Raw genomic sequence first — 13399 nt, forward strand, 5'->3', positions numbered from 1 at the left:
CCATCACCCACAATGCCTTGTGTGTAGTAAATACTCAATAAATGTGTTGATCAATTATTCTTTAAACTAATGTAGACAAAACTTGTTGCATAGGTCATTAAGTAAGTGAGTTTTTTTCCAAATCTACCAAAAAACATTAGAGGCAGACTGGGGTACCTGGTGGACCTTGAAATCAAAAAGTCCTGGATATAAATCCTTGCCCTGACATTTTAACTAGCTGTGGGATTATGAAAAAAATCACTTAACCTCTTAAAAATCCCCTTAAAAACTATGAGCCATAGACAAGTTGTCAATCTCACATAAAGGAGTTTCCCCATTAATCACCCCCACACCAATGAAATCACAGGTCCAGACCAAAAAGTTTAAAAATGAACATAGACGTGTTTCAAACCATAGTTTTACTTCTAAGTAGATAATAAAGACTCCTGTAAGCCATGGAGTGGAGAAAAGGGAGTGGAGGAAGGGGGAGAGGATGAAGATCAGGATTATAGCATGATACATCTCTCATTGGCTTGTAACAATGCACTGTGTCCCAGCTATACAAACAATCATATACACACGAACAAGTGTTGCATTATACAAAAACCACCTCCCGCAGACCCTAAAAGTCTGTTACTCTCAGGCTAACAACAAGGCAGGCAACTCACATCCAGAATTGGGGTCCAACTTAAACTCCTATGCTAAGGTACAAGCCCTGGGGCAGCATAGCCTCATTTAATGTTATTTCAGATGGGGAATACTTTTGTTTGTGAATGTCCTTGGTCCCTTTGACTTAATAGTTTGTGATTCACTTGAAAATAAAAGTTTGGAGGACTTGATGAAAAGGGGAGGAGGGAGAAATATGAAGATTATCTCTAATTTACTGAACTTGTTAGCAGCGAGCCCAAGGATAACAGGGAAAGTGGGAGGAAAAGGAAAATGACTCAAGGGGAAAGGAAAATGAATGAGGAAAAAAGGGGCAATAGATTGGTTTATATAGTGACATTTATTGATTTGATTTTTAAAACAAAAGTATAGTTTCACCTTTCTATAAACACCAGGAGTTTATAGAAACTTTCAAAGGGGTATTCTCTTCCCCCTCCACCCACACAAAACAATAGGAGTCCCTCTGACAGTGTTGTGAGGTAGATATGAGCTGTTCTCTCCCCCAAAATGAGGGTAAATGAGGCTTAGTGGTGCAATGAGGAAGCTAGGAACAAAATTCAGACTTCTGGATTTCTCCTGTCCCCTACTCTTATCACTAGGCAGCAGCATCTAGGAATATTCCTAAAGGCTTGAAAACTGCATAAAGGTCCTCTGAGTTGCCATCATATCTTGATCTAGGAAACTGAAGAAATGGGACAGGGATGCTCACTGCCCTGAGACCTGATCATCCAGCACCCATGAGAGAGATGGGGTGCCCCTAGACGTTGCTTATCCCTCCTGGTATGCCCATTTGTTGAGGTAGTGATAGGTTATACTTAGCCCGGGTGCTTTGGAAGCTGACTCCATTTTCACTAACATCTGGAAGAAGCTAGGAAGAACTGAGTCTACTCGCTCTCAACCAATAGGCTTCTTAGCTCCTTATCATAGCATCAGACAGCTGATCTTGAAGGGTACAGGGAGAAAGGCAAGGGCGTAGCTCTGACAGGGTCACCGCCCCGCAGGAGATTTGACTGGGAGACCCCGTCTCAGGACGCGAGCTCCCAGGATGTTCCAAGGGGTCTGGGTCGATGACTCCGTCGCTTCTGTCAGCTGCAATACAAGGCAAGGAACTCCTCGAAGTCCTGAAAGGCATAGACATCTTGGGTCTGGAAAAAGGAGGAAAACGGCACTGGAGAGGTGGCGTATAGGGCAGGGATGCTAAAAGAAGTAGGGACTGGTGGACACTGGACAGGACTTGGGATAAAGAACCCTGAATGAGGGATGTTCAGAGAGATGGGAGAACCACTTACCACTCCCCAATCCTACATCTCAACCCTCCCCACCCGCCCCTGGGGAAGAACTTCCACTCTCCCAAGCTCTCCAAGCAGGTGGTTCTTGCAGAGGTGCAATCTGAAGCCAATCTGCTTCAGTCCTCAGAGAGCTGGGGATTTGGCCCAGTCACCTGCTGAGGGCAGTGATCTGCGAGCGCAGACCCAAGTTGCCACCCCCACAGCCGCTGCTTCCACCCTCCCCACTCCACCTCCCATACTCGAGTGGCACAACTTGGGAGTAGGGTACTAGTCCTCAGTCCCAAGATGTGGCACCGCCCTCCCTCTCCGCATTCTAGCTTTCGAACAGTTGAAGAATGCAGTGTTCCCCCAAGGGCCAAGCTCTCTCCCTCTTGCCTCATGCCCCAGATTTACAGTAGAGAGAAGAATCCCGAGTTCCCTATTTCGGACACCACCACCCCCCTTTCTAAGAGCAGCAGATTCTTCCTCCCCACCAGACCTTTCACTATCCCGACCATGCCCACTCCTAATCAGCTTTTAAAGTGTCTGTAAAGCAAGGCAGAAGAAGTATTCCTTCATTATCTCAGGACCGGGGCCCTTGACTCCTTGGTACCTACCCTTCAAGCTGCGGGCACTGTGCAGTCTGGGTTCCCTCCCGCTGTCCCTCCCACAGAGAGCGTCCCGTGCCCCTTTGCCCCACAGCCTCTGCCCCATCTTCTGAGTCCTGACTCTGGGCAGCCTTGACAGCGCCCGAGACTCCAGTGGTTGGGTCTGGAGGGGCTTCAGGGGTTCGGGGGAGGCAACGACGCGGACAGGGAGAGCGCGGCCGAGCGTACAGGCGGCGGTGGCAGCGGCAGAGCAGGCGGCGAAAGGCGCTGCGAAAGTCAGGGCTCCGGCAATAGATGAGTGGGTTGAAGGCAGAGTTGGCATAGCCAAGCCAGTTGAGGGCGAGGAATGCCGAATTGGAAATCAGCGTTTGGCCCCCGAGAGCGCGCACCACGTTGGCGACGAAGAAGGGCAGCCAGCAGAGAGTGAAAGTGCCCATGATGAGACCCAAGGTGCGCAGGGCCCGGTGCTCCCTAAGGGGCAGCAGGCGTGCTGGGCGGCGGCCGCAGGAGTGGACGCCCCCGGGAGGGGCGCAGGGTCCTTCTTGGGAAGGGGTCAGTGGAGAAGGAGGGGGCTCCTCCGGAGGGAAGCGACCCAGCTCCCGACGCAGCTGGCGCAGCTGGCGAGTAGCCACGGCGAAGACCCTCGCGTAGACGAAGAGCATGACGAGCAGGGGTAGATAGAAGGAGACAGTGGAGGAGAGCAGCGCGTAGGGCAAGTTGGAGTCAAAGTCACAGCAGGATGGATGCGAGCGGCATCTCTGCGTCTCCGTGTCAACTCCTATGCGCCACCACTGGCTCATGATGGGCGCGAAAGACACCGCGGTGGACACGATCCACACCAAGACAACAGCCGCTCTGGCACGGGGCTTGGTGACCAGGGCTCCGTAGCGCAGTGGGTTGGTCACTGCCAGGTAACGGTCCACCGCCAGGGCGCAAAGAGTCTCAATGCTGGCGGTCACACACAGCACATCGATCGAGGTCCACAGTTCGCAGACCGTAGCACCGAATGGCCACTCTCCCGTCAGTGCCAAGGTGGCCCCCGGGGGCACCACCAGGAGCCCCACCACCAGGTCAGCCGCAGCCAGGGAAGTCACAAACACGTTGGTCATGGTCTGGAGCCGCGGGGTCCTGGCTATGGCCACGATGACTAACAGGTTGCCTCCCACGGTCGCCAACACAGCCAGAGCCAAAAGCGCCCCGGCCACGGCGGCTGCCCACGGCGGCGCTGACAACCCGCTATCGTTGGTGACGGAGGACGCCACGGTCGGGTGGTCTGGCCACTCGGGCAGAGAGCTGTTCTCACGGGGCCACGGAGCCATCCCCGACTGAAGCTCAGGGAAGGGAGAAGAGGCAGAGGGGATGGCCGGGCTCTCCCAGCTCAGGGGAGGGGGTGGCAGGGCGTGGGAGCGGCTCCCCCGGCCTGGGCCATCTTCCCCGCCTGACCGCGACCAGGAAAGCTCGGCCTTCCCCCCCCCCCCCCGCCGCCCCCCACCGGGTGCCACCACTTCTGGGAGGAGTGGCGGCCCTTAAAGGAGCAGCAGCCAATAGTCCCGAGAGGGAAATAAATGGGTGGAGAGAGGGAGGGAGAAAAGGGGAAGGGGGGAGTGGGGAAGACAAAGAGGAGGAAGGATGGATGGATGGATGCTTGTCTTTTTCGTTTGCCAAATTTGGAGCAATTAATTGACTCTATCTTTGTCTCCTTTCCAAATCCAACTTCATACCGCTTCCGCAACTTTTTGCTGTTTCCTTATATCAGCAAATACTTGGGCACCAGGGGAAATTTGGGATCCCTTGCACCAGGAAAGAGGTAGAGAAAGAACATGAATCTTAGTGAGGAGACATTCCTTCCTAATTAAAGAAATCAAAGAATAAATCAGGTCCAAATATCTCCAGTAGCCCCTAATTTATTTGGATGTCCCTCTTTGGGGTTCTTTCACTTAGACAGAGAGGGTTGCCGCCCCTTTCTCCTCTATCAAGTCTCTTCTCTGAACAACTTTCTAAAGATGAAGCAAATTAAGCCTTTACTAATATATTTTTCCCATTCTTTTTATTTCTTTTTTTAAAAAAAAGTTTTTCTCTTCTCTCTTTTCCTCCTGTACTCCTAGGGAGAAGTTTCTAGTTGTATTTAGAAATGGCTACACTTTCATTAAAATTTAGCACTATTTGCAAGAGTATAACAGCCACAATTCTCTTCCTCCTCCAGGGTACTATCCCTTCAGCCATCAAAGTGATTTTCCCATCACATCATCTTCATACTCAGTAAACAACAAACAGTGACTCTTATCACTTCAGGATCAAATATGAAATTCTTGATCAGTTCAAAGTCCTTTATAGCCTGCCCTCCCCATACCTTCCAAACCTTCTTACATCTTTAACCTTCCCACCCCCCAGATACTTTGAGATCCAGTGACATTGGCCTGCTTATTCTTCTTGGAACAAGACACTCCATCTCCAGACAGAACATTTTTACTTCATATGCAATCCTCTTCCTTTTCATCTCTACTTCCTGGCTTTGTTTTCCTTCAGTATCCATCATCTGCAGGTAGACTATCTGAATGTCCCATAATTCTAGAGCTTTCATTCTGTTAGTTATAATCAAGTTAATCGGTATAGACCTGTTTGTATATAGATGTTTTCATATTGTCTCTCTCATTGAATAGTAAGTTCCTTGACAGCAAGAAATTTCTTTTTATATTTGGTATTCAGCACAGTGCAAATAATAGGCATTTAATAAATGTTTGTTGAACTGATCGACTAAATGTTCATTAACCTTGTATACAAAAAGCACCTGTGGTTTAGTGGTCTCAGAGCTCAAAAGATATGGATTCAGTTTCTGTCCTGGTTTTGTGTCCTTGGATAAATTAAACTCTCAGTGTCCCCCCATCCCCCCAGAAATCCTAGACTGATTTGAAAAGCAGCTAAGAATCTACAGAGGGAATCCCCTTCTTTGGGAATCCTATTAGTGAAATCACAGACCCAATTTATATACAAATCATAATCTCTTGTTCCTCCATATTTGTATTCTTCTCTTAAGATTGCTGGACAAGAATACATTTTTAAAACATATTAATAAGGAGAACCTCTCAATTTAAAAATGAGACTTCTTTCTACCTACTATTTCCCACTTTCCAAAAATAAATACTTTATATCCCACCCCAAATGTTTTTTTTAGATTTTTGCAAGGCAAATGGGGTTAAGTGGCTTGCCCAAGGCCACACAGCTAGGTAATTATTAAATGTTTGAGACCTGGATTTGAACCCAGGTACTCCTGACTCCAAGGCCCAGATTTGAACCCAGGTACTCCTGACTCCAAGGCCGGTGCTTTATCCACTATGCCACCTAGCTGCCCCACCCCCAAATGTTTTAAAGTGATTCCCTCAATTTGTTTGAAATAATTTAATAAAAATGTTTTCATAGTAAGTACATTGTAAACTGTCATATTTAAAATAATATATTCTAATACCACATTTCATGGGTACTATTGATTCCACCTCCCACTTGAGACAATTCAAAAATCCTGTTATAGTCTTCAGATGTTCTGAGAGACTGACTTGCCTCATATCATACAACTAATGAGTATCTGAACTGAGACTCACTTCTTACTGTCGGGACCAACAATACCTTTTCCACTCCCCCCACCATGATTCCCCCACCTTTGAGGCCCTGAACTGAATTCAATTCTGGGCTCCATTTTTGGCAAATATCACAGTTATCACTAATTCAGTTCCTTAGGGGTGAAGAAGAGAAGCTAGAAAATAAATGTTTTAAAGATCAGGAAGATACCATTCTTTTATTTTTTGGAAACAATGGGACAAAAAGGGTAAAAAAATGATTATGGAAAATGCCTGCAGGGCCATGGTCCCTCTTTTGAAAACTCCTGAGATTTTAGATCTAGTGTCACTGCACTGAGCAGTCCCTCAGGGAGACTGAACCAGGAGCAGGGGAATGGGGAGGGAGGAAGGTACTATAATTATCCATGTAGAAAAGGAAGCAACTGCATCTCCCAAGGACCAGATGGCTCACCCATGACCAAAGGTTGCCAGGGACTCCTCAGAAGATGCCCTTCATGCCTATGCAATCCTCAACTTTAGTTTTTTGGATGCTAGGAAATGCCCCTGGTTTATAAGTGGAAACAGAGAAAATATCTTAAACCAGGAGCTCTTGACATTTCATGTGTCATGGAACCCTTTTGGCAGTCTGGTATAGCCTATGGACCCTTTCTCAGACTGTTTTTTTTTAAATTCATGAAAAAAATACATGGGACTACAAAGGAAATCAATTATATTATAGAATAAGAACCTCTGCTAACCCATTTCCCCAAATCAGCCATGAGTGGCATTGGCTCCAGTTGGCTTCCAGTCTTTTTTGTGCCTGTTGACTGTTTCTTAGAGTAAAAACCCTAATAAATCTTCCCACCCCTGATTTTGCAACACACTAGGGTACTGCCAGTTATCAGGAAACTTTTTTTTAAAAAGTTAATCTCTAAAATAAATATGTCACACAAAACCTTTTTTTATTTTTATGCCCCAAAACTTGGGGTTTGATTGCCACCAAATCAAATAATTGCAAAAAGTTTGGAAATAAATTTTACCTCAGAGATTTATGGTATTTAAAGAGTTCATTATTTTTTTTAATGGATGTCACTTCACCTCTCTTGGTCTCAGTTTCCTCATCTGCAAAGTAGAATGATAGATTTGGATCAGATAGAATTTAGAGGTCATCTGATCCAATGAAACTGAGACCTAGAAAGTTTGTTCAATTTGCCTGTGGTCTCACAAATGATATGTCATAGAGCTAAGATTTAAGGACAGATACTAGAATCCCCAAAAGAACATTCCACTACAGTAGGATGCCTTCTAGTGAAAGGGGATGGTGGATAAGATTATCTTTAAAGCCCCTTCCAGCTATAAATTTTACAATACTCTGATATTTTCCCAAGTTGTGTGAATTAAATGATTCTTTTCTAGATTTGGTAGGTTCTTGGGTCAGTCAAGATCTAATAGCATTCACAATCCCATTTGGAGTTTTCTTGCCAAAGATATTATAGCTGTTTGCCATTTCTGTTTCCAGCTAATTTTACAGATGAAAAAACTGAAGCAAAGAGATAATTCACAATTATATATTGTGCTTTAAGGCTTATCAAGTGTAATTTCTTCACCCTAAGACATGAGGTATCTAGAATTATTATCCTCCCTTTACAAGATAACAAAAGTGAAAAAGAGAGAGATAAGTAGCTTGGCAAAGGTTGAATACCTCAAAGATGCCTGAGTTAGGATCAGATTTGAGTGTTCTCACTACTATAGGAGCTCTCTTTCTTGGTTTCTAGCTGCCCAAATTGTTCAAAGCCATGGGTCTAAATTATTTGCCCCAAGCTATTCTCTACTGTTGTTATTCAGTCATGTCTGACTCTCTGTGAGTCCATTTGGAGTGTTCTTAACAAAAATGCTGGAGTAATTTACCATTTTTTTCTCCAGCTCATTTTATAGATGAGGAAACTGAGGCAAAGTTTAGTGACTTGCCCAGGGTCACACAGAATATGTCTGAGGCAAGATTTGAACTCAGGAAAATGAGTATCTTCTGGGTCACATAAAGTAATAGATAAGAGACAGTAATTGTAGAGACCAAAGCCATGGAATTTAAGTCCTGGTGGCAAAAATTCTACTTTTATGATCTTGGACCCTTCAAAAACTTAGTCTCCTAAATCTATAAACTAGGAAGATTAATACTTATTCCATTGGACTATGAATGATTTCTTCAAACACTGCAGAAATTTGGATTAATATTATTTCTAGTGTTGGATGGATCTGTATGCCTGTATCAAGCACACAGAATCCAATGGACAATAATACCAGGAATTGGGAAAGAAATCCCAGGCTTCCCTTGGTAATCCAAGGCTTTCTGAGGAGGTGCAGAGACTCTTCTCTCCTGTTCCCATTCTTTCCCATCTTTTTTTTTTTACTAAATATTTACTTTCCCAACTACATTCAATGGTAGTTTCCAACAATTTTCTTCTTGTAAGGTTTTGTTTTACATTTTTCTCCCTTCCTCCCTCCCCTTCCCACTTCCCCTGACAGAAAGCAAATTAATAAAAGCTATACACCAATAACCATGCTAAACAGAGATCCATATTAATTATGTTGTGAACCACCTTACATTTCTTACAAGAACTTTCATGAAAACAGATGATATCCTCTTGCTTCTAGCTACTGATTTAGCAGAGAGCTGGGTCACTGTCCCCAGTAATCTTACAGGATATCCTATTTATTTGTACTTTTCTGGTTGAGAATCATGGGGGAATTGGCTTCTCTTTCTTACCTAATGACTTGGCACCATGGGATTTTACCCAACCTCCTTGATGGAGGTCATCCAACTCTGAATAGAAGCAGACATTGCCCATGGAGAGAGCCCTAACCCATATATTTCAGATGACCTTCAATTTATGCCCTTGGAAATAAACAAATATAGATTTCTGCAGTTATTGGGGATAAATCTCATGATATGATATTTGTCAGGAGATTCCTATCCAACCCACCACCCCAAGAATTCAGGCAGGCAACAGAACATACTCTCCTACTGGATCACTAAGCACAGGGAGTTAACTGATGTGTCTTAAGAAGTGGTTCAACAAGAAGCTTGAAACAGTCACATTCTTTGATGGAAGGCGTTACAATAGTCCAGAAGCATTCTCATCCCAAGGCTCATAGTCTAGTTGCAGAATGCCTATCATATGACCACAGCTAAATATGACTGTATGAGCATATCCTAAGCAAAAATAAGCTATTCTTTGCTATATTTTTTTTTCTTATCATGTCTTAATCACTTAAGGGGCATTGCCTTAGTCAGACTGAAACCTGTTAAACATCTTAGCTTAAAAAGACCAAGGTTTTCTGCTACAGGCAAGATCATCTCCAGTCATCCTGATCCATAGCTGATCACTAGACCCATATGATTCCAGAGAAAAAAGTGAGGTTGGTGATTTTGCACAGATTTCCCTCACGATTTTAAATCTAATTCACTTGCATGTCATGGCATCACCTCCCTGATGTCATGGTTCTCTTCAAGAATGAAAGACAAATAATAACCCAGTGTTGAATTGAACAAAGAGCTGGATATACACTAGGTGGTGTTTGAAAAATTATGTATCGGGGCAGCTAGGTGGCACAATGGACACAGCACCAGCCCTGGAGTCAGGAGTACCTGAGTTCAAAACTGGCCTCAGACACTTAATAATTACCTAGCTGTGTGGCCTTGGGTAAGCCACTTAACCCCATTGCCTTGCAAAAACCTAAAAAAAAATTGTGTATCCCACTCATCCCCACCTCTATTTTAATAAAACAGAGATAGATAGATAGATAAACAGATAGATGAAAGATAGAGATAGCTGATTGATAGATAGTTAGACAGACAAAAAGTTATGAATAGATGGTTACCTCTTACTTTGAGAATAACCATGGTATTGTGGATAAAGAACTGGCCTTAGAGTCCAAAAGATCTCTTGATGAATAATGGCTTTGTATTGGTGGGCAAGCAATTTAACTTCTTCAAATTATATTTCAATTTGCATTGGTAAAGAACAATTTCTCCTTAAGAGTGTCTTATACAGAAGAAATCACAGGTTTGAGCTGAAAAAAAATTTTGTATCACCTTTGTTTCCAAATATTTTATTCTCCTATCTCCTACTCAAAGAGTCATTACTTTACTCAAACAACCAGAAGGCATTTTATAAATGTCATTTATATGCCAGATCTTATATTATTGTCATTATCATTTTTTTCACTTATGTCCAACTCTTTGTAACTTCATTTGGGGTTTTCTTAGCAGAGGTACTGGAGTGGCTGGCCGCTTTCTTCTTCAACTTATTTTACAGATGAGGAACTGAGGCAAACAGGGTTAAATGACTTTCCCAAGGTCTCTTAACTAATAAATATCTGAGGTCAGATTTGTACTCAAGAAGATAGGTTTTCCTGACTCCATTCACTGAACTGCCTACCTGACCATACCTGCTATTTGCAAGGCTTAAAGCCTTGCATTTGAGAAACAAGAACTAAATAAAAGTCAGTGCCTGACCTCAAGAAAATTATACTCTACTATGAATTGCTGTTCACTAAGGCCTATGAGGCTTCAACATAACACATTTGATATTATATTTGATATCTCAAAATAAATATCCAGAAATAAAGAATTTTCTGACATTGAAAGTGTTTATATTCATAAAAAGTTTTAGTAGTGTATGGTCATTTTTGCATCCCTTTGCCATTGCATCCTAGGCAGTCGCTACCTACAGGGCTAAGTTACAGCTCTGAGTAAACATCACTGAATCAGTCAGTCAACCAATAAGTATTTACTTGATTACTATCTGAGAAATGCTTTGCTAGGTACTGAGGAAAGTTCTCATTTCACACAAATTTGCATTATAAAAATTTGACTTTACTTAAAGAATTCCAAAAGAAATTTGCCTTCCAAAAAAAAAAAAAACCACCTAGGTTAATTTCATTGTACAATATTGTCCTTTCTCTCCTTAAACTCTCCCACAAAAAAAAAAATTAAACTCTCCAAGTAAATGAAAGAACAAACACAGGCCACCACTACCACCTCCACCATCAGATCATAGGTAGTTTAAGAATGCTGGATCCAAAAGAGGAGACCTTTGTCCTTCTCTGCCCACTTTGCCAGTGTGTCTGCCCCCTTTGTAATCTTCATCTAAGTTCCAGTCAGGGGTCCTGCTCTCAGGCTGACCCCTGCTCTCAATTGTCTGTCCTTGGCATCCATGTGTCCTTGAATCATGTGTTAGGACACCTTCCTCCACAGTGTGAGGCCCCCTTTCTACCTCCCTCCTTTCTCACTTCAGCAGGGAAATTACATAAAACCTCTTTAGTAGATAGAGGTCTGCTGAACAGTTCACTTAGTAAAGCAAACTATCTATACAATGAATGAAATGACCCCTACTCAAAAGAAATTTACACTGTAATAGGGAAAATATTAAATAGATGTGCAAGTTTTTACAGAATAAATATAAAAAAGTTAGATGAAGTAGTTAGGGAGCTGGGAAATTATAGGGAAAGACCATGTAGACTATGATGCTTGAGCTTTACTTGAAGGAAAGAGCAAGATTCTATATGGTGGAGGTGAGAAGGGACTGAATTTCAGGCATGAAAGATGACTGGTGCAAAGACTTGGAGATGGGACATGGGGTCATTATGTGTGAAGAACAAAGAGAAAGTCAATTTGGTTAGATCTCAGAGTGTAGAAGGGGAAATATATCCAGGAATTCTGGAAAGATAATTTAGAGAAATGTTGTAAAGGGCTTTAAAAGCAAAACAGAGGACCTTCTATTTTAACCTTTAAAAGACAACAGAGAAACACTGAAATTGATTGAAATGGGGAGCTACATGGTCAGAGTTTCACTTTCAGAACATCAATTGGGCAATAGTATAGAGAATAGACTGAAGTGGTGAGATGAAGTAAGGAGACCAATTACAATAAATTCAAGTGAGAAAGGATGAAAGCATATGAAAGCATAGTTCACTAAGATGGTGGCTATAAGTAAAAAGAAGGGGTTGCATACAAGAGATGTTGCAGAGGTAGAATTAGTGATATCTGAGAATTGATTGGCAATATATGAGGTGCTGGAGAGTAAGAAGTCAGATGATGCTAAAGATATGAACCTGAGAGATGGGAAGGAAAGAAATAGGGTAGCTTTGAAGAAGGAAAAGTTTATTTTTATTTTTATTTTTGTACAAATGATGGTTTTTATACATTACTAAAATATTCTTGTTTAAGAGTAAACATAATACCCCCTCCCCCCAAAAATATAGCCCCCCATGAGAAATAAAGTAAAGGAAAGAGAAAAAAATGTGCTTCAGTCTGTGTTCTGACACCACCAGCTCTGTCTTGGGTGAATGACATTCTGTGTGGTAAGTCTATCACAAAAGCTACTTCCATATTTTTCCACCATTGCCATTGCTGATCACAACTCAAGGGGAAAGTTTTGAAGAAAAGATGAGTTCAGTTTTAAACAAAGGAAGTTTGAGAAGCTTCTAGTTTGAAATATCCAGTAGACAGCAGGTGATGCAGACCTGAAACTCAGAAGTGCTGATGCTATATGTGAGATGTGTTTAGAATTTACATAGATATGAGAGTTAAAGCCATGGAAGCTGATTTGGTTATCAAGAAAAAGAATGTAGAGAGTAAAAGAAGAGAACCTCAGACAGAAGCTTGGTGTATGCCCATTGTTATAGGGTATGATATGGATGAAGAACTAACAAAGAAGATGGGGAAAAAGAGTAGTCAAACTGATGGAAGAGCCAGGAAAGAATAGTATCATGATGTGAATGCTTTTTTCCTTAGTTTTTGGGGATTTTTTGCAAGACAATGGGGTTAAGTGGCTTGCCCAAGGCCACACAGCTAGGTAATTATCAAGTATCTGAGGGCAGATTTGAACTCAGATACTGCTGACTCTAGGGCTGATGCTCTATCCACTGCACCACCTAGCCGCCCCAAGAGAATAGTATCATGAAAGTCCATAAAGGAGAGAATGGTGTTGTCTTGGGAGGAGAGTATGATAAGCAGTATCAAATTAGCAGAAATGTTGAGAAGGATGAAGACTAAGGAAAAAACCATTGACATGATATGGCAATTAATCTGCAAAACATTGAGGAGTAAGTGACAGGAGAAAAAGTATAGATAGTTTTTTCAAAGAGTTTGACTGAAAAAAAAAGATGAAGGATGATAGGTAGATGGAGAAGAGAAGGTCTGGATGACAATAGGATTGGGTATAGAATACCTGTCCAAGAGTACCTGTGAGCGACAGTTTTTTTATAGTACAAACCAATAATTTATTCCTTTTACCTTCCTTCTTATGCCTCTTACTCTTCTAAA

General features: G+C 42.5%; 1 protein-coding gene across 1 annotated transcript; it reads right to left on the reverse strand.

The window, feature by feature from the left end:
• Nucleotides 1-369: 369 nt before the first annotated feature.
• Nucleotides 370-3955, reverse strand: ADRB3 (adrenoceptor beta 3). Its single transcript, XM_074225027.1, has 2 exons — nt 2531-3955; nt 370-1790 (listed from the first exon to the last, which is right to left on the reverse strand). Exons 1-2 carry the CDS (start codon nt 3838-3840, stop codon nt 1556-1558), a joined length of 1545 nt encoding a protein of 514 aa, XP_074081128.1. The 5' UTR covers nt 3841-3955; the 3' UTR covers nt 370-1555.
• Nucleotides 3956-13399: the final 9444 nt, after the last annotated feature.

The sequence above is a fragment of the Macrotis lagotis genome, chromosome 1, assembly GCF_037893015.1.
Source record: "Macrotis lagotis isolate mMagLag1 chromosome 1, bilby.v1.9.chrom.fasta, whole genome shotgun sequence".
NCBI classification, from domain to species: Eukaryota; Metazoa; Chordata; class Mammalia; order Peramelemorphia; family Peramelidae; genus Macrotis; species Macrotis lagotis.